Source organism: Salvelinus alpinus, chromosome 13 (assembly GCF_045679555.1).
Source record: "Salvelinus alpinus chromosome 13, SLU_Salpinus.1, whole genome shotgun sequence".
Taxonomy (NCBI): Eukaryota; Metazoa; Chordata; class Actinopteri; order Salmoniformes; family Salmonidae; genus Salvelinus; species Salvelinus alpinus.
This window is the reverse complement of record NC_092098.1, coordinates 53,345,537-53,366,769: the sequence shown is the minus strand read 5'-3', so window position 1 is coordinate 53,366,769 and position 21,233 is coordinate 53,345,537. Positions and strand designations below refer to the sequence as shown.

Sequence of the window (21,233 nt, the reverse complement as noted above, 5' to 3'; positions counted from 1 at the left end):
GGGACTCTCTGGGCCATAGCCTCAGCCTGGGACTCTCTGGGCCATAGCCTCAGCCTGGGACTCTCTGGACCATAGCCTCAGCCTGGGACTCTCTGGGCCATAGCCTCAGCCTGGGACTCTCTGGGCCATAGCCTCAGCCTGGGACTCTCTGGGCCATAGCCTCAGCCTGGGACTCTCTGGGCCATAGCCTCAGCCTGGGACTCTCTGGGCCATAGCCTCAGCCTGGGACTCTCTGGGCCATAGCCTCAGCCTGGGACTCTCTGGGCCACGGCCGGCGCCTGGGACTCTCTGGGCCATAGCCTCAGCGGATCTCCTCTGAGTTGGGACCGAGACAATGGGGCTTTTCCAGCTTAATTTACATAACAATGGCTAACCGTGAACTTTGGTTTACACTTTCAAACGGTAAACACCTTCTCACAAAGCAGATTTTTGTTGTTGTTGTTGATTATTCAGAGGTTGTTGATTCTGCCTCTCACAAGCTTTCACTTTCAGGCTATCAGTGGAAACACCATGTCCCTAGTATTACAGTACATGACATTACATGACATTACATTACATTACAGTACATTACAGTACATTACATTACAATACATTACATTACAGTACATTACAGTACATTACAGTACAGTACATTACATTACAGTACATTACAGTACATTACAGTACATTACATTACAGTACATTACAGTACAGTACAATACAGTACAATACATTACATTACAGTACAGTACAGTACATTACATTACAGTACAATACATTACATTACAGTACAGTACAATACATTACATTACAGTACATTACATTACAGTACATGACATGAGATGACAGTACATTACATTACAATACATTACATTACAGTACATGACATGACATGACATTACAGTACATGACATGAGATGACAGTACATTACATTACAATACATGACATTACATGACATTACATTGCAGTACATTACAGTACATTACATTACAGTACAGTACATTACAGTACAGTACATTACATTACAGTACATTACAGTACAGTACATTACAGTACATTACATTACAGTACAGTACAGTACATTACATTACAGTACATTACATTACAGTACAGTACAGTACAATACATTACATTACAGTACATTACATTACAGTACATGACATGCCATGACATTACAGTACATTACATTACATTACAGTACATGACATGAGATGACAGTACATTACATTACAATACATGACATTACAGTACATTACATTACAGTACAGTACAATACATTACATTACATTACATTACATTACAGTACATGACATGAGATGACAGTACATTACATTACAATACATTACATTACAGTACATGACATGACATGACATTACAGTACATGACATGAGATGACAGTACATGACATGACATTACAGTACAGTACAGTACATTACATTACATTACATTACATTACAGTACAGTACAGTACATTACATTACAGTACACAAGGGTGTAGTGCAACAACTGGTGCTACAGTCCAAGAGCAGCATACCTTCTTCTGAAAGGGTGTGGAGCAGTGGTATGGCTTCTCTATGTACATTGTTAATGAGTTGCCTATACAGAGAGCAGTGGTATGACTTCCCTATGTGCATTGTTATTGAGTTGCCTATATAGAGAGCAGTGGTATGACTTCCCTATGTGCATTGTTATTGAGTTGCCTATACAGAGAGCAGTGGTATGGCTTCTCTATGTGCATTGTTAATGGGTTGCCTATATAGAGAGCAGTGGTATGACTTCCCTATGTGCATTGTTATTGAGTTGCCTATACAGAGAGCAGTGGTATGGCTTCTCTATGTGCATTGTTAATGAGTTGCCTATATAGAGAGCAGTGGTATGACTTCCCTATGTGCATTGTTAATGAGTTGCCTATACAGAGAGCAGTGGTATGGCTTCTCTATGTTCATTGTTAATGAGTTGCCTATACAGAGAGCAGTGGTATGACTTCCCTATGTGCATTGTTAATGAGTTGCCTATACAGAGAGCAGTGGTATGGCTTCTCTATGTGCATCGTTAATGAGTTGCCTATGTAGAGAGCAGTGGTATGACTTCCCTATGTGCATTGTTAATGAGTTGCCTATATAGAGAGCAGTGGTATGACTTCTCTATGTGCATTGTTAATGAGTTGCCTATACAGAGAGCAGTGGTATGACTTCTCTATGTGCATTGTTATTGAGTTGCCTGTACAGAGAGCAGTGGTATGGCTTATCTATGTGCATTGTTATTGAGTTGCCTATATAGAGAGCAGTGGTATGACTTCTCTATGTGCATTGTTAATGAGTTGCCTATACAGAGAGCAGTGGTATGACTTCCCTATGTATATTGTTAATGAGTTGCCTATATAGAGAGCAGTGGTATGACTTCCCTATCTGCTCTGTGAGTTGCCTATACAGAGAGCAGTGGTATGACTTCTCTATGTATATTGTTAATGAGTTGCCTATATAGAGAGCAGTGGTATGACTTCCCTATCTGCTCTGTGAGTTGCCTATACAGAGAGCAGTGGTATGACTTCCCTATCTGCTCTGTGAGTTGCCTATACAGAGCAGTGGTATGGTCTCTTAATGTGATGAGATTATAGAGATACAGTTGAAGTCGGAAGTTTACATACACTTAGGTTGGAGTCAATAAAACTCCTTTTTCAACCACTCCACAAATTTCTTGTTAACAAACTATAGTTTTGGCAAGTCGGTTAGAACATCTACTTTGTGCATGACACAAGTCATTTTTCCAACAATTGTTTACAGACAGATTATTTCACTTATAATTCACTGTATCACAATTCCAGTGGGTCAGAAGTTTACATACACTAAGTTGACTGTGCCTTTAAACAGCTTGGAAAACTGGTGGAGTGCTGCAGAGATGGTTGTCCTTCTGGAAGGTTCTCCCATCTCCACAGATGAACTCTGGAGCTCTGTCAGAGTGACCATCGGGTTCTTGGTCACCTCCCTGACCAAGGCCCTTCTCCCCCGATTGCTCAGAAAACCAGCTCTAGGAAGAGTTTTGGTGGTTCCAAACTTCTTCCATTTAAGAATGATGGAGGCCACTGTGTTCTTGGGGACCTTCAATGCTGCAGAAATGTTTTAGTACCCCATATCTGTGCTTCTACAAAATCCTGTCTCGGAGCTCTATGGACAATTCCTTCGACCTCATGGCTTGGTTTTTGCTCTGACATGCACTGTCAACTGTGGGACCTTATCATGTCCAATCAATTGAATTTACCACAGGTGGACTCCAATCAAGTTGTAGAAACATCTCAAGGATGATCAATGGAAACAGGATGCACCTGAGCTCAATTTCAAGTCTCATAGCAAAGGGTGAACTGCTGGAGCTAGGAACACCTGCATTTCACTAGTAGTGTACTGTGTGTGTGTGTGTGTGTGTGTGTGTGTGTGTGTGTGTGTGTGTGTGTGTGTGTGTGTGTGTACCATAGAGAAACAGTGCAATACTCTTCTAACAGTAAACAAAATGAAGAGGAAGTTGACTGTGTAAATACAGGTTTTACATTTACCATCTCTGACCTATAAAAACTGGCAAACAGAGAGAGAGAGATGGGGGGAGAGGGACAGAGAGTTAGAGTATGGGAGAGAGAGAGAGTGTGTGAGGAGGGAGATGTGGGAGAGGGACAGAGAGTGAGAGTATGGGAGAGAGAGAGAGAGAGAGAGAGAGAGAGAGAGAGAGAGAGAGAGAGAGAGAGAGAGAGAGAGAGAGAGAGAGAGAGAGAGAGAGAGAGAGAGAGAGAGAGAGAGAGAGAGAGAGAGAGAGAGAGAGAGAGAGAGAGAGACAGAGAGAGAGAGAGAGAGAGAGACAGAGAGAGAGAGACAGAGAGAGAGAGAGAGAGAGAGAGAGAGAGAGAGAGGCTACACTTTATCTGGATAATCAGGACAGTCCATCTGCAGATGCTCTACTGCTGTACACTTTGTGGGGAAGGGTGGAGAATTGGAACTTAGCCAGCCAGTCTGTCTCAACCCTCTACTGAGGCAGGACCAGAATAATAATGTCAATCAACAAGGGACACAGTCCACCGCTCAACAATGATAAGGCATAGTCACTGTTTGGCTGATTGGCGGCTCGCGGTAATATTTATATTTTGCATGTGCTGGAAGTGTACTGGTAGTGTACTAGTAGTGTACTGGTAGTGTACTGGTAGTGTACTAATAGTGTACTGGTAGTGTACTGGTAGTGTACTGGTAGTGTACTAGTAATGTACTAGTAGTGTACTAGTAGTGTACTGGTAGTGTACTAGTAGTGTACTGGTAGTGTACTAATAGTGTACTGGTAGTTTACTGGTAGTGTACTGGTAGTGTGCTGGTAGTGTACTGGTAGTTTACTAGTAGTGTACTGGTAGTGTACTAGTAGTGTACTAGTAGTGTACTGGTAGTGTACTAGAAGTGTACTAGTAGTGTACTGGTAGTGTACTAGTAGTGTACTAGTAGTGTACTGGTAGTGTACTAATAGTGTACTGGTAGTGTACTAGTAATGTACTAGTAGTGTACTAGTAGTGTACTGGTAGTGTACTAGTAGTGTACTGGTAGTGTACTGGTAGTGTACTGGTAGTGTACTAGAAGTGTACTAGTAGTGTACTAGTAGTGTACTGGTAGTGTACTGGTAGTGTACTGGTAGTGTACTGGTAGTGTACTAGTAGTGTACTGGTAGTGTACTAGTAGTGTACTAGTAGTGTACTGGTAGTGTACTAGTAGTGTACTAGTAGTGTACTGGTAGTGTACTAGAAGTGTACTAGTAGTGTACTGGTAGTGTACTAGTAGTGTACTAGTAGTGTACTGGTAGTGTGCTGGTAGTGTACTGGTAGTGTACTGGTAGTGTACTGGTAGTGTACTGGTAGTGTACTAGTAGTGTACTAGTAGTGTACTGGTAGTGTACTGGTAGTGTACTAGTAGTGTACTAGTAGTGTACTGGTAGTGTACTGGTAGTGTACTGGTAGTGTACTGGTAGTGTGCTGGTAGTGTGCTAGTAGTGTACTAGTAGTGTACTGGTAGTGTACTGGTAGTGTACTAGTAGTGTACTAGTAGTGTACTAGTAGTGTACTGGTAGTGTACTAGTAGTGTACTGGTAGTGTACTGGTAGTGTACTAGTAGTGTACTAGTAGTGTACTAGTAGTGTACTGGTAGTATGCTGGTAGTGTACTGGTAGTGTACTGGAAGTGTAAACGGGAGGTGTAGGCGGGAGGTGTAAGCGGGAGGTGTAAGCGGGAGGTGAAGGCGGGAAGTGTAGGGTCGAGGTGTAGGCGGGAGGTGTAGGCGGGAGGTGTAGGGTCGAGGTGTAGGCGGGAGGTGTAGGGTCGAGGTGTAGGCGGGAGGTGTAGGGTCGAGGTGTAGGGTCGAGGTGTAGGGTCGAGGTGTAGGCGGGAGGTGTAGGGTCGAGGTGTAGGGTCGAGGTGTAGGCGGGAGGTGTAGGCGGGAGGTGTAGGGTCGAGGTGTAGGGTCGAGGTGTAGGGTCGAGGTGTAGGGTCGAGGTGTAGGGTCGAGGTGTAGGGTCGATGTGTAGGGTCGAGGTGTAGGGTCGAGGTGTAGGCGGGAGGTGTAGGGTCGAGGTGTAGGGTCGAGGTGTAGGCGGGAGGTGTAGGGTCGAGGTGTAGGGTCGAGGTGTAGGGTCGAGGTGTAGGGTCGAGGTGTAGGCGGGAGGTGTATGGTCGAGGTGAAGGGTCGAGGTGTAGGCGGGAGGTGTAGGGTCGAGGTGTAGGGTCGAGGTGTAGGCGGGAGGTGTAGGGTCGAGGTGTAGGGTCGAGGTGTAGGCGGGAGGTGTAGGGTCGAGGTGTAGGGTCGAGGTGTAGGCGGGAGGTGTAGGGTCGAGGTGTAGGGTCGAGGTGTAGGGTCAAGGTGTAGGCGGGAGGTGTACGTCAAAATATTTTTACACCGGCACAGGTTTCATACATTCACAAATAGCGATTAAATATTCACTTACTTTTTGAAAATATTCCTCTGATTTGTCATCCAACGGGTCCCAGCTATAACATGTGGTGTCGTTTTGTTAGATAAAATCCTTCTTTATATCCCAAAAAGTCTGTTTATTTGGCGCCATCGATTTGAGTAATCCACTCGTTCAACATGCAGAGAAAGGAATCTGAAAATCTGCCCCTAAACTTTGTTTCAACAAGTCAAAATACGTTTCTATTTACTCCTCAGACACCCTGAAATGTAATCAAACTATAATATTTCTTACTGAAGGAAGTATGTTCAATAGGAAACCAATTTTAGCAGGCGCGTAATGTCTTCATGGCGCGCACAAATACGAATTTCCAAGACTGTGTCCCTGTTCTAAAACTGATATTTCTTCTTCGTGTTTGAAGTTACAAGCCTGAAACCTTGATCATAGACTGCTGACACCCCGTGGAAGCCATAGGAATTGCATCCAGGGAGCTAATTTTCTAAATGATACTTGCCTCATACTTGCCATTCTAAGAGGATGGTCTCTCTCAAAAAAAACCTCTGGTTGGTTTTTCTTTGGATTTTCTCCTACCATATCTATTGTGTTATATTATCCTACATCATTTTAACATTTCTACAAACTTCAGTGTTTTCCTTCCAATGGTACCAATTATATGCATATCCTGGCTTCAGGGCCGGAGCAACAGGCAGTTTACTTTGGGCACGTCATTCAGGTGGAAATTGAGAGAAAAGGGGCCTAGCCCTAAGAAGTTTTAATATTCCCTCTGTGGAAAAAATAAAGAGGGGGATGGAGTACCCCGAGGTAGAGAGAGGGAAGGAGAGGGAGAAGATGCCTTCCTTCAGGGAAGGAGAGGGAGCCACGAGGGAGAGAGAGAGAAGGAGAGGGAGAAGAGGCCTGCCTTCAGGGAAGGAGAGGGAGCCACGAGGGCGAGAGAGAGAAAAGGAGGTACACCAGAAAAATCTGAGGGATGGAGAGAAAGAATGAAAAGCAAGGGGGGAGCCTTGTGAGGGAGAACAGCAGTAGAGTTGAAGACTAGAGGGATGGAGAAAGAGCACGGTGAGAGAAGGTAGAACGAGAGTGAGAGAGAGAAGACAAGTGTGAGGTAGAATAGGTTTCCATGTTGCTCTGTGTTGAAGGTGTTACCAGGTCAGCAACTCACCATTGCACCGGCTGTTGTCATGGTGACGTGCCGTGGAAACACCATGGTTACCGAAAGAGAGAATCTGCAATGACTTCTCCCCCCCCCCCACCCCCTCTCTTTGACCCTCTCTCTCTCTCCGTCTCTCTCTTCGTCTTTCTTTCTGTCTCTTTTGCTCCCCCCTCTCTGTGAGTCTCTCTTTATCCCTGTTTCTTGTTCTCTATCCCTCTCGCTCACGCTCTTATCTTCAATAAAGCTTTATTGGCAGGAAATACATTGTCAAAGCAGAAGAGTATCAGATAACATCAGATGAAATAACACAATCACAAGAGGACATACATGAGGGAGGGAGGGAGGGAGAGAGGGAGGGAGGGAGAGAGGGAGGGAGGGAGGGAGGGAGGGAGAGGTAGAGGTAGAGATGGAGGTAGAGGGAGAGCTAGAGGGAGGGAGAGGTAGAGGTAGAGATGGAGGTAGAGGGAGAGAGGGAGGGAGGGAGGGAGGGAGGGAGAGAGGGAGGGAGGTAGAGAGGGAGGGAGGGAGGGAGAGAGGGAGGGAGGGAGGGAGGTAGAGGTAGAGATGGAGGTAGAGGGAGAGCTAGAGGGAGGGAGAGGTAGAGGTAGAGATGGAGGTAGAGGGAGAGAGGGAGGGAGGGAGGGAGAGAGGGAGGGAGGGAGGGAGAGAGGGAGGGAGGGAGGGAGGGAGGGAGGGAGGGAGGGAGGGAGGGAGGGAGGGAGGGAGAGGTAGAGGTAGAGGTAGAGGTAGAGGTAGAGATGGAGGTAGAGGGAGAGCTAGAGGGAGGGAGAGGTAGAGGTAGAGATGGAGGTAGAGGGAGAGCTAGAGGGAGGGAGAGGTAGAGGTAGAGATGGAGGTAGAGGGAGAGCTAGAGGGAGGGAGAGGTAGAGGTAGAGATGGAGGTAGAGGGAGAGCTAGAGGGAGGGAGAGGTAGAGGTAGAGATGGAGGTAGAGGGAGAGCTAGAGGGAGGGAGAGGTAGAGGGAGAGATGGAGGTAGAGGGAGAGCTAGAGGGAGGGAGAGAGAAGGAAGTAGAGGGAGAGATGGAGGTAGATGGAGGTAGAGGTAGAGATGGAGGTAGAGGGAGAGCTAGAGGGAGGGAGAGGTAGAGGTAGAGATGGAGGTAGAGGGAGAGCTAGAGGGAGGGAGAGAGAAGGAAGTAGAGGGAGAGATGGAGATAGATGGAGGTAGAGGTAGAGATGGAGGTAGAGGGAGAGCTAGAGGGAGGGAGAGATAGAGGTAGAGATGGAAGTAGAGGGAGAGCTAGATGGAGGGAGAGAGAAGGAAGTAGAGGGAGAGATGGAGATAGATGGAGGTAGAGGTAGAGATGGAGGTAGAGGGAGAGATGGAGAGAGAGAGGGAGAGATAGATAGAGGGAGGTAGAGGGAGAGAGAGAGAGGGAGGTAGAGGGAGAGAGAGAGGGAGGTAGAGGGAGAGATGGAGAGAGAGAGGGAGAGATAGATAGAGGGAGGTAGAGGGAGAGAGAGAGAGGGAGGTAGAGGGAGAGAGAGAGGGAGGTAGAGGGAGGAAGAGCATGTCAATCAGTCTCTAATGTTCCGATTTCCTGTTCCAAACCATTAGCCCCTAGAATACACCACCACACCACATTGGTTCGAAGTTAGCTGTTTAGCTATTTCGATTCATGCCTTGGAGCTCCGGTATCTCTGTCTTAGGCAAGAATTCTCATTCTTTTCCGCCATCAAACCTGCATAATTCTTACTTGAAACAGTTTTTTGTGTGTAATAGACTGAATTACACGGTGTCAAAATCTGACTCCAGACTGATCTGTTCTTGCTATTTAACATCTGACTCCAGACTGATCTGTTCTTGCTATTTAACATCTGACTCCAGACTGATCTGTTCTTGCTATTTAACATCTGACTCCAGACTGATCTGTTCTTGCTATTTACCATCGGACTCCAGACTGATCTGTTCTTGCAATTTAACATCTGACTCCAGACTGATCTGTTCTTGCCATTTAACATCTGACTCCAGACTGATCTGTTCTTGCTATTTAACATCTGACTCCAGACTGATCTGTTCTTGCTATTTAACATCTGACTCCAGACTGATCTGTTCCTGCAATTTGTAGTCTTTGCCATTTCAGGTTTAGATAATTTATCATGAAGTAGTTTGGATGTAGTGAACTACTTCACCCAAGTAACTTTAGTTAAATAAACTATATTTAATAAATAATAATAATAAACTTTATTTTTATTAATGGTAGATTTAGTGTTGCTTTACTTCTTCCAGTTTGAATGAATTGATTTCTTGTTAAACTCAGGATTTCCTGTTTATTCCCTCCGGTTTCCAGGAATCTTAAACTCAGGATTTCCTGCTTATTCCCTCCCGTTTCCAGGAATCTTAAACTCAGGATTTCCTGCTTATTCACTCCGGTTTCCAGGAATCTTAAACTCAGGATTTCCTGCTTATTCACTCCGGTTTCCAGGAATCTTAAACTCAGGATTTCCTGCTTATTCCCTCCCGTTTCCAGGAATCTTAAACTCAGGATTTCCTGCTTATTCACTCCGGTTTCCAGGAATCTTAAAGCCAGGATTTCTGGACAGCTTGGGAAATTTGGGAAAGTTACCAGAATCGGTAGAAGGTAGAAACACTGTTCTGTTTCCTGCAGGTAGAAACACTGTTCTGTTTCCTGCAGGTAGAAACTCTGTTCTGTTTCCTGCAGGTAGAAACTCTGTTCTGTTTCCTGCAGGTAGAAACACTGTTCTGTTTCCTGCAGGTAGAAACACTGTTCTGTTTCCTGCAGGTAGAAACACTGTTCTGTTTCCTGCAGGTAGAAACACTGTTCTGTTTCCTGCAGGTAGAAACACTGTTCTGTTTCCTGCAGGTAGAAACTCTGTTCTGTTTCCTGCAGGTAGAAACACTGTTCTGTTTCCTGCAGGTAGAAACACTGTTCTGTTTCCTGCTGGTAGAAACTCTGTTCTGTTTCCTGCTGGTAGAAACTCTGTTCTGTTTCCTGCAGGTAGAAACACTGTTCTGTTTCCTGCAGGTAGAAACTCTGTTCTGTTTCCTGCAGGTAGAAACACTGTTCTGTTTCCTGCTGGTAGAAACTCTGTTCTGTTTCCTGCAGGTAGAAACACTGTTCTGTTTCCTGCAGGTAGAAACTCTGTTCTGTTTCCTGCAGGTAGAAACACTGTTCTGTTTCCTGCAGGTAGAAACACTGTTCTGTTTCCTGCAGGTAGAAACTCTGTTCTGTTTCCTGCTGGTAGAAACTCTGTTCTGTTTCCTGCTGGTAGAAACACTGTTCTGTTTCCTGCTGGTAGAAACACTGTTCTGTTTCCTGCAGGTAGAAACACTGTTCTGTTTCCTGCTGGTAGAAACACTGTTCTGTTTCCTGCAGGTAGAAACACTGTTCTGTTTCCTGCAGGTAGAAACACTGTTCTGTTTCCTGCTGGTAGAAACACTGTTCTGTTTCCTGCTGGTAGAAACACTGTTCTGTTTCCTGCTGGTAGAAACACTGTTCTGTTTCCTGCAGGTAGAAACACTGTTCTGTTTCCTGCAGGTAGAAACACTGTTCTGTTTCCTGCAGGTAGAAACACTGTTCTGTTTCCTGCTGGTAGAAACACTGTTCTGTTTCCTGCAGGTAGAAACACTGTTCTGTTTCCTGCTGGTAGAAACTCTGTTCTGTTTCCTGCAGGTAGAAACACTGTTCTGTTTCCTGCAGGTAGAAACACTGTTCTGTTTCCTGCAGGTAGAAACACTGTTCTGTTTCCTGCTGGTAGAAACTCTGTTCTGTTTCCTGCAGGTAGAAACACTGTTCTGTTTCCTGCAGGTAGAAACACTGTTCTGTTTCCTGCAGGTAGAAACTCTGTTCTGTTTCCTGCAGGTAGAAACACTGTTCTGTTTCCTGCAGGTAGAAACACTGTTCTGTTTCCTGCAGGTAGAAACACTGTTCTGTTTCCTGCAGGTAGAAACTCTGTTCTGTTTCCTGCAGGTAGAAACTCTGTTCTGTTTCCTGCAGGTAGAAACTCTGTTCTGTTTCCTGCAGGTAGAAACTCTGTTCTGTTTCCTGCAGGTAGAAACACTGTTCTGTTTCCTGCAGGTAGAAACACTGTTCTGTTTCCTGCAGGTAGAAACTCTGTTCTGTTTCCTGCAGGTAGAAACACTGTTCTGTTTCCTGCTGGTAGAAACACTGTTCTGTTTCCTGCAGGTAGAAACTCTGTTCTGTTTCCTGCAGGTAGAAACACTGTTCTGTTTCCTGCAGGTAGAAACTCTGTTCTGTTTCCTGCAGGTAGAAACACTGTTCTGTTTCCTGCAGGTAGAAACTCTGTTCTGTTTCCTGCAGGTAGAAACACTGTTCTGTTTCCTGCTGGTAGAAACACTGTTCTGTTTCCTGCAGGTAGAAACTCTGTTCTGTTTCCTGCAGGTAGAAACACTGTTCTGTTTCCTGCAGGTAGAAACTCTGTTCTGTTTCCTGCAGGTAGAAACACTGTTCTGTTTCCTGCAGGTAGAAACACTGTTCTGTTTCCTGCAGGTAGAAACACTGTTCTGTTTCCTGCAGGTAGAAACTCTGTTCTGTTTCCTGCATGTAGAAACACTGTTCTGTTTCCTGCAGGTAGAAACACTGTTCTGTTTCCTGCAGGTAGAAACACTGTTCTGTTTCCTGCAGGTAGAAACACTGTTCTGTTTCCTGCTGGTAGAAACTCTGTTCTGTTTCCTGCAGGTAGAAACTCTGTTCTGTTTCCTGCAGGTAGAAACTCTGTTCTGTTTCCTGCAGGTAGAAACACTGTTCTGTTTCCTGCTGGTAGAAACTCTGTTCTGTTTCCTGCAGGTAGAAACACTGTTCTGTTTCCTGCAGATAGAAACTCTGTTCTGTTTCCTGCAGGTAGAAACTCTGTTCTGTTTCCTGCAGGTAGAAACTCTGTTCTGTTTCCTGCAGGTAGAAACTCTGTTCTGTTTCCTGCAGGTAGAAACTCTGTTCTGTTTCCTGCAGGTAGAAACACTGTTCTGTTTCCTGCAGGTAGAAACTCTGTTCTGTTTCCTGCAGGTAGAAACACTGTTCTGTTTCCTGCAGATAGAAACTCTGTTCTGTTTCCTGCAGGTAGAAACACTGTTCTGTTTCCTGCAGGTAGAAACTCTGTTCTGTTTCCTGCTGGTAGAAACTCTGTTCTGTTTCCTGCAGGTAGAAACACTGTTCTGTTTCCTGCAGGTAGAAACACTGTTCTGTTTCCTGCAGGTAGAAACTCTGTTCTGTTTCCTGCAGGTAGAAACACTGTTCTGTTTCCTGCAGGTAGAAACTCTGTTCTGTTTCCTGCAGGTAGAAACACTGTTCTGTTTCCTGCAGGTAGAAACACTGTTCTGTTTCCTGCAGGTAGAAACACTGTTCTGTTTCCTGCAGGTAGAAACACTGTTCTGTTTCCTGCAGGTAGAAACACTGTTCTGTTTCCTGCTGGTAGAAACACTGTTCTGTTTCCTGCAGGTAGAAACACTGTTCTGTTTCCTGCAGGTAGAAACTCTGTTCTGTTTCCTGCAGGTAGAAACTCTGTTCTGTTTCCTGCAGGTAGAAACTCTGTTCTGTTTCCTGCAGGTAGAAACTCTGTTCTGTTTCCTGCAGGTAGAAACACTGTTCTGTTTCCTGCAGTTAGAAACACTGTTCTGTTTCCTGCAGGTAGAAACACTGTTCTGTTTCCTGCAGGTAGAAACACTGTTCTGTTTCCTGCAGGTAGAAACACTGTTCTGTTTCCTGCAGGTAGAAACTCTGTTCTGTTTCCTGCAGGTAGAAACACTGTTCTGTTTCCTGCAGGTAGAAACTCTGTTCTGTTTCCTGCAGATAGAAACTCTGTTCTGTTTCCTGCAGGTAGAAACACTGTTCTGTTTCCTGCAGGTAGAAACTCTGTTCTGTTTCCTGCAGGTAGAAACTCTGTTCTGTTTCCTGCAGATAGAAACTCTGTTCTGTTTCCTGCAGGTAGAAACACTGTTCTGTTTCCTGCAGGTAGAAACTCTGTTCTGTTTCCTGCAGGTAGAAACTCTGTTCTGTTTCCTGCAGGTAGAAACTCTGTTCTGTTTCCTGCAGGTAGAAACACTGTTCTGTTTCCTGCAGGTAGAAACACTGTTCTGTTTCCTGCTGGTAGAAACACTGTTCTGTTTCCTGCTGGTAGAAACACTGTTCTGTTTCCTGCTGGTAGAAACACTGTTCTGTTTCCTGCAGGTAGAAACACTGTTCTGTTTCCTGCAGGTAGAAACACTGTTCTGTTTCCTGCAGGTAGAAACACTGTTCTGTTTCCTGCAGGTAGAAACACTGTTCTGTTTCCTGCAGGTAGAAACACTGTTCTGTTTCCTGCAGGTAGAAACACTGTTCTGTTTCCTGCAGGTAGAAACTCTGTTCTGTTTCCTGCAGGTAGAAACACTGTTCTGTTTCCTGCAGGTAGAAACTCTGTTCTGTTTCCTGCAGATAGAAACTCTGTTCTGTTTCCTGCAGGTAGAAACTCTGTTCTGTTTCCTGCAGGTAGAAACACTGTTCTGTTTCCTGCAGGTAGAAACACTGTTCTGTTTCCTGCAGGTAGAAACTCTGTTCTGTTTCCTGCAGGTAGAAACTCTGTTCTGTTTCCTGCAGGTAGAAACTCTGTTCTGTTTCCTGCTGGTAGAAACACTGTTCTGTTTCCTGCAGGTAGAAACACTGTTCTGTTTCCTGCAGGTAGAAACACTGTTCTGTTTCCTGCAGGTAGAAACTCTGTTCTGTTTCCTGCAGGTAGAAATTCTGTTCTGTTTCCTGCAGGTAGAAACTCTGTTCTGTTTCCTGCAGGTAGAAACTCTGTTCTGTTTCCTGCAGGTAGAAACTCTGTTCTGTTTCCTGCTGGTAGAAACACTGTTCTGTTTCCTGCAGGTAGAAACTCTGTTCTGTTTCCTGCAGGTAGAAACACTGTTCTGTTTCCTGCAGGTAGAAACACTGTTCTGTTTCCTGCAGGTAGAAACACTGTTCTGTTTCCTGCAGGTAGAAACACTGTTCTGTTTCCTGCAGGTAGAAACACTGTTCTGTTTCCTGCAGGTAGAAACACTGTTCTGTTTCCTGCAGGTAGAAACTCTGTTCTGTTTCCTGCAGGTAGAAACACTGTTCTGTTTCCTGCTGGTAGAAACACTGTTCTGTTTCCTGCAGGTAGAAACACTGTTCTGTTTCCTGCAGGTAGAAACACTGTTCTGTTTCCTGCTGGTAGAAACACTGTTCTGTTTCCTGCTGGTAGAAACACTGTTCTGTTTCCTGCAGGTAGAAACACTGTTCTGTTTCCTGCTGGTAGAAACACTGTTCTGTTTCCTGCTGGTAGAAACACTGTTCTGTTTCCTGCTGGTAGGAACACTGCCTTATGTTGGCTTGCAGATCCAGTCAGAGTTAGACTATCCATCAATTAGAATTCATATTCACCCACAACCTGCATTTCAGAATGACTGCCAGGAGAAGAACGTTGTACGTTGTAGCTCAGGAGGTTGTCGTCTCTCGAATGAAAGGGAAAGGGGGGATACCTAGTCAGTTGCACAACTGAATGGATTCATACGAAATGTGTCTTTTAATCCAACATATCTGAATCACAGCCATTGGTTATATTTTTTGCGATATTCCTACCTGGAGAAATGTGTAATTTAACACATTTCTCTTATTTAACTCTTCAGTCCAAGGTGTATTTCATGGTTGTTGTGAATGTCAGACTCCACTCTGTGAGGCAGGTTGAAAAAAAAATATATGTATTTTTTTATTATTGTATTTTTTTATTTAACCTTTATTTAACTAGGCAAGTCAGTGGTGTGAGAGTGCAGTTTGTTTAGGCGATTTTTACAGCTAACTCGCTACTTCACATGCGGATATTATCTTTGGTATTATTGTGTGTAGCTAGCTACCCAGCCAACCCATAGAGAGAGCATTGCATTGTGGGACTTTGTAGTCGACTTGAGCTGCAACAGATTTGTGTTACCAACCGTATTATAATGACAAAATGAAACATCTGTTCTATTGTAGGGTTATTTTAACAGCACAGGAGGTTGGTGTCACCTTAGTCGGGGAGGACGGGCTCTTGGTAATAACGGAATCAGTGGAGCGGAATCAGTGGAGCGGAATCAGTGGAGCGGAATCAGTGGAGCGGTATAAAACATTCGTCTCCGCTCCGGTCGTTACGATGAGCCCGTCCTCCACTCAGCCGCCTCCTGTGATTAACACTGTCAATGATAGTAATGAGTGGTTTTGGGTGGATTTAAGAAATAATCCGTACATGTACCCTTCAAGTTATCGAACAGTACCATGTGAGACTATATGTCTATGTCTGAAGGTACATTGCGTATTTTGGGATATTTTTCTACCCAAGTGAACAATACCATTATCTTTTTATTTAATAAGAGTTCGTAAACACTGTCACACAGCCTGGTTACATGTTGATTCGGGTTGTGATGTTGGCAACGATGCTTCCAGTGTGTGTGTGTGTGTGTGTGTGTGTGTGTGTGTGTGTGTGTGTGTGTGTGTGTGTGTGTGTGTGTGTGTGTGTGTGTGTGAGAGAGAGAGAGAAATTGTGTTGTTTGCCCTCTAGTGTGTGTGTGTGTGTTGCAGGGCTCTCTCAGTCTATGAGCTATAAGCTGATTTGATAACGTGCTTTAAAGTGATTTCTTCTCCGCCTGGTCTGTTTGTGTGGCAGCTCCTCATCCCCTCCTCATCCCCTCCTCATCCCCTTGTGTGTTTCAGATTAACCTACGTCTCATCCTGGTCAGTGGGAAGACGAAAGAGTTCCTGTTCTCCCCCAACGACTCGGCCGCAGACATCGCCAAACACGTTTACGACAACTGGCCAATGGGTGAGTGACACCTCACAGACACATTACAACTGGCCAATGGGTGGGTGACACCACACAGACACACATTTACAACTGGCCAATGGGTGGGTGACACCTTACAGCAGGGCCAGCTCTATCTTTTTGGGGTCCCTAAACAAGATTTGGTTTGGGGGGGGGGGTGCCCCACCTTGCGGGTGAAACATTTTAGTGCTCTGCTGCGGAGAAGAAAAAAATTAAGTTCATTTCCTGCAATTCTACCCATTCTGCCATGGGGCGGAGAGGAAATGTAGCAAATTTAAAACAAATTTCATCAGATTCTACACATTTTGCCATGTTCATATGATATCAATTACATGTATTAAATGTGTTTTATGAAGCCCCTTATGTGGCTTATGCCCAGAGCCGGCCCTGCCTCACAGGCACACATTACAACTGGCCAATGGGTGACCCTTACAGAAAAACCACAGGGATTTCACGTGATCACATGTGATCTTAAGTGAATTTAATGTAATAACATTTGACAACATGTAAAAAAAACATGTGAAAACATGATCTCGTAAAATAAATGTCACGACACGTGAAACAAGGAAACGACACGTGATACCAGGAAACGACACGTGATACCAGGAAACGACGCGTGAGACCAGGAAACGACACGTGATACCAGGAAACGACGCGTGAGACCAGGAAACGACACGTGACACCAGGAAACGACACATGACACCAGGAAACGACACATGACACCAGGAAACGACACATGACACCAGGAAACGACACGTGATACCAGGAAACGACACGTGATACCAGGAAACGACGCGTGAGACCAGGAAACGACACGTGACACCAGGAAACGACACATGACACCAGGAAACGACACGTGACACCAGGAAACGACACGTGATACCAGCAAACGACGCGTGAGACCAGGAAACGACACGTGACACCAGGAAACGACACATGACACCAGGAAACGACACGTGACACCAGGAAACGACACGTGACACCAGGAAACGACACATGACACCAGGAAACGACACGTGAAAACATTTTGATTTAGACAAAAACCTCCCAGGGACCATGACACAACGTTCTGAGAATGTCTTCAAATCGTCTCGGGGACGTCCCTGGAGAAAAACGGTAACTGGACAAAAAGAAATGTCATTTGTGACACCTCACAAAGCTGTCGCCTACATCGTGTAATAATTAAAATGACATTCTACTGGACTAGACCACAGTGTGTGTGTCTGGTGCTTACAGCTCTCTGAAGAGGGACTCTGGTGGGAATCTGACATCTTACACCTTAATGAGCTCAAAGATACTGTAGCTATCACTCGAAGGCCCTGGGCCAGAACTCCTCACGGGTCCTGTATCACATCTGCGTGTGTGGGTTAGTTTAGGATTCACATATGGTGTCCAGACTCCCCTGCCTCTCTCCCTCTCTTCCCTCTACTCTCTCTCCTCTCCCTCTCCTCTCTTCCCTCTCCTCTCTCCCTCTTCTCTATTCCCTCTCTCCTCTCTTCCCTCTCCTCTCTCCCTCTTCTCTATTCCCTCTCTTCTTTATTCCCTCTCTTCTCTATTCCCTCTCTCCTCTCTTCCCTCTCCTCTCTTCCCTCTCCTCTCTCCCTCTCCTCTATTCCCTCTCTTCTCTATTCCCTCTCTCCTCTATTCCCTCTCTCCTCTCTTCCCTCTCCCCTCTCTTCCCTCTCCTCTCTCCCTCTTCTCTATTCCCTCTCTTCTCTATTCCCTCTCTCCTCTCTTCCCTCTCCCCTCTCTTCCCTCTCCTCTCTCCCTCTTCTCTATTCCCTCTCTTCTCTATTCCCTCTCTCCTCTCTTCCCTCTCCCCTCTCTTCCCTTTCCTCTCTCCCTCTCCTCTATTCCCTCTCTTCTCTATTCCCTCTCTCCTCTATTCCCTCTCTCCTCTATTCCCTCTCTCCTCTCTTCCCTCTCCTCTCTTCCCTCTCCTCTATTCCCTCTCTTCTCTATTCCCTCTCTCCTCTCTTCCCTCTCCCCTCTCTTCCCTCTCCTCTCTCCCTCTTCTCTATTCCCTCTCTTCTCTATTCCCTCTCTCCTCTCTTCCCTCTCCCCTCTCTTCCCTCTCCTCTCTCCCTCTCCTCTATTCCCTCTCTCCTCTATTCCCTCTCTCCTCTATTCCCTCTCTCCTCTCTTCCCTCTCCCCTCTCTTCCCTCTCCTCTCTCCCTCTTCTCTATTCCCTCTCTTCTCTATTCCCTCTCTCCTCTCTTCCCTCTCCCCTCTCTTCCCTCTCCTCTCTCCCTCTCCTCTATTCCCTCTCTTCTCTATTCCCTCTCTCCTCTATTCCCTCTCTTCTCTATTCCCTCTCTCCTCTCTTCCTTCTCCCCTCTCTTCCCTCTCCTCTCTCCCTCTTCTCTATTCCCTCTCTTCTCTATTCCCTCTCTCCTCTCTTCCCCCTCCTCTCTTCCCTCTCCTCTCTCCCTCTTCTCTATTCCCTCTTCTCTATTCCCTCTCTCCTCTCTTCCCTCTCCCCTCTCTTCCCCCTCCTCTCTTCCCTCTCCTCTCTCCCTCTTCTCTATTCCCTCTCTCCTCTCTTCCCTCTCCCCTCTCTTCCCCCTCCTCTCTTCCCTCTCCTCTCTCCCTCTTCTCTATTCCCTCTCTCCTCTCTTCCCTCTCCCCTCTCTTCCCCCTCCTCTCTTCCCTCTCCTCTCTCCCTCTTCTCTATTCCCTCTCTTCTCTATTCCCTCTCTCCTCTCTTCCCTCTCCTCTCTCCCTCTCCTCTATTCCCTCTCTCCTCTATTCCCTCTCTCCTCTATTCCCTCTCTCCTCTATTCCCTCTCTCCTCTCTTCCCTCTGCCCTCTCTTCCCTCTCCTCTCTCCCTCTTCTCTATTCCCTCTCTCCTCTCTTCCCTCTCCCCTCTCTTCCCCCTCCTCTCTTCCCTCTCCTCTCTCCCTCTTCTCTATTCCCTCTCTTCTCTATTCCCTCTCTCCTCTCTTCCCCCTCCTCTCTTCCCTCTCCTCTCTCCCTCTCCTCTCTTCCCTCTCCCTCTCCCTCTCTCCCTCTCTTCCCTCTCTTCCCTCTCCTCTCTTCCCTCTCCCCTCTCTTCCCTTTCCTCTCTCCCTCTCCTCTATTCCCTCTCTTCTCTATTCCCTCTCTCCTCTCTTCCCTCTCCCCTCTCTTCCCTCTCCTCTCTCCCTCTCCTCTATTCCCACTCTCCTCTATTCCCTCTCTCCTCTCTTCCCTCTCCACTCACTTCCCTCTCCCCTCTCTTCCCTCTCCTCTCTCCCTCTTCTCTATTCCTTCTCTCCTCTCTTCCCTCTCTCCTCTCTTCCCTCTCCCCTCTCTTCCCTCTCCTCTCTCCCTCTTCTCTATTCCCTCTCTCCTCTATTCCCTCTCTCCTCTCTTCCTTCTCCCCTCTCTTCCCTCTCCTCTCTCCCTCTTCTCTATTCCCTCTCTTCTCTATTCCCTCTCTCCTCTCTTCCCTCTCCCCTCTCTTCCCTCTCCTCTCTCCCTCTTCTCTATTCCCTCTCTCCTCTCTTCCCTCTCCTCTCTTCCCTCTCCCCTCTCTTCCCTCTCCTCTCTCCCTCTCCTCTATTCCCTCTCTTCTCTATTCCCTCTCTCCTCTCTTCCCTCTCCCCTCTCTTCCCTCTCCTCTCTCCCTCTCCTCTATTCCCTCTCTCCTCTATTCCCTCTCTCCTCTCTTCCCTCTCCTCTATTCCCTCTCCCCTCTCTTCCCTCTCCTCTCTTCCCTCTCCTCTCTCCCTCTCCTCTATTCCTTCTCTTCCCTCTCCCCTCTCTTCCCCCTCCTCTCTTCCCTCTCCTCTCTCCCTCTTCTCTATTCCCTCTCTTCCCTCTCCTCTCTCCCCCTCCTCTATTCCCTCTCTCCTCTCTTCCCTCTCCCCTCTCTTCCCTCTCCTCTCTCCCTCTCCTCTATTCCCTCTCTCCTCTCTTCCCTCTCCTCTCTTCCCTCTCCTCTCTTCCCTCTCCTCTCTTCCCTCTCCTCTCTTCCCCCTCCTCTCTCCCTCTCCTCTATTCCCTCTCCCCTCTCTTCCCTCTCCTCTCTTCCCTCTCCCCTCTCTTCCCTCTCCTCTCTCCCTCTCCTCTATTCCCTCTCTTCTCTATTCCCTCTCTCCTCTCTTCCCTCTCCTCTCTTCCCTCTCCTCTCTCCCTCTCCTCTATTCCCTCTCTTCTCTATTCCCTCTCTCCTCTATTCCCTCTCTCCTCTCTTCCCTCTCCCCTCTCTTCCCTCTCCTCTCTCCCTCTTCTCTATTCCCTCTCTTCTCTATTCCCTCTCTCCTCTCTTCCCTCTCCCCTCTCTTCCCTCTCCTCTCTCCCTCTCCTCTATTCCCTCTCTTCTCTATTCCCTCTCTCCTCTATTCCCTCTCTCCTCTATTCCCTCTCTCCTCTCTTCCCTCTCCTCTCTCCCTCTTCTCTATTCCCTCTCTTCTCTATTCCCTCTCTCCTCTCTTCCCTCTCCCCTCTCTTCCCTCTCCTCTCTCCCTCTTCTCTATTCCCTCTCTTCTCTATTCCCTCTCTCCTCTCTTCCCTCTCCCCTCTCTTCCCTTTCCTCTCTCCCTCTCCTCTATTCCCTCTCTTCTCTATTCCCTCTCTCCTCTATTCCCTCTCTCCTCTATTCCCTCTCTCCTCTCTTCCCTCTCCTCTCTTCCCTCTCCTCTATTCCCTCTCTTCTCTATTCCCTCTCTCCTCTCTTCCCTCTCCCCTCTCTTCCCTCTCCTCTCTCCCTCTTCTCTATTCCCTCTCTTCTCTATTCCCTCTCTCCTCTCTTCCCTCTCCCCTCTCTTCCCTCTCCTCTCTCCCTCTCCTCTATTCCCTCTCTCCTCTATTCCCTCTCTCCTCTATTCCCTCTCTCCTCTCTTCCCTCTCCCCTCTCTTCCCTCTCCTCTCTCCCTCTTCTCTATTCCCTCTCTTCTCTATTCCCTCTCTCCTCTCTTCCCTCTCCCCTCTCTTCCCTCTCCTCTCTCCCTCTCCTCTATTCCCTCTCTTCTCTATTCCCTCTCTCCTCTATTCCCTCTCTCCTCTATTCCCTCTCTCCTCTCTTCCCTCTCCCCTCTCTTCCCTCTCCTCTCTCCCTCTTCTCTATTCCCTCTCTTCTCTATTCCCTCTCTCCTCTCTTCCTTCTCCCCTCTCTTCCCTCTCCTCTCTCCCTCTTCTCTATTCCCTCTCTTCTCTATTCCCTCTCTCCTCTCTTCCCCCTCCTCTCTTCCCTCTCCTCTCTCCCTCTTCTCTATTCCCTCTTCTCTATTCCCTCTCTCCTCTCTTCCCTCTCCCCTCTCTTCCCCCTCCTCTCTTCCCTCTCCTCTCTCCCTCTTCTCTATTCCCTCTCTCCTCTCTTCCCTCTCCCCTCTCTTCCCCCTCCTCTCTTCCCTCTCCTCTCTCCCTCTTCTCTATTCCCTCTCTCCT

General features: G+C 46.7%; 1 protein-coding gene across 1 annotated transcript in view; it reads left to right on the top strand.

Moving 5' to 3' along the window:
* Positions 1-21,233, top strand: part of LOC139537925 (ubiquitin-like protein 3) — a 55,709-nt gene that overhangs the window by 24,629 nt on the left and 9,847 nt on the right. Inside the window, exon 2 of the mRNA XM_071339823.1 lies at positions 15,753-15,861. Within this exon, the coding sequence (XP_071195924.1) occupies positions 15,753-15,861 (109 nt within the window). The remainder of the gene's footprint in view (positions 1-15,752; positions 15,862-21,233) is intronic.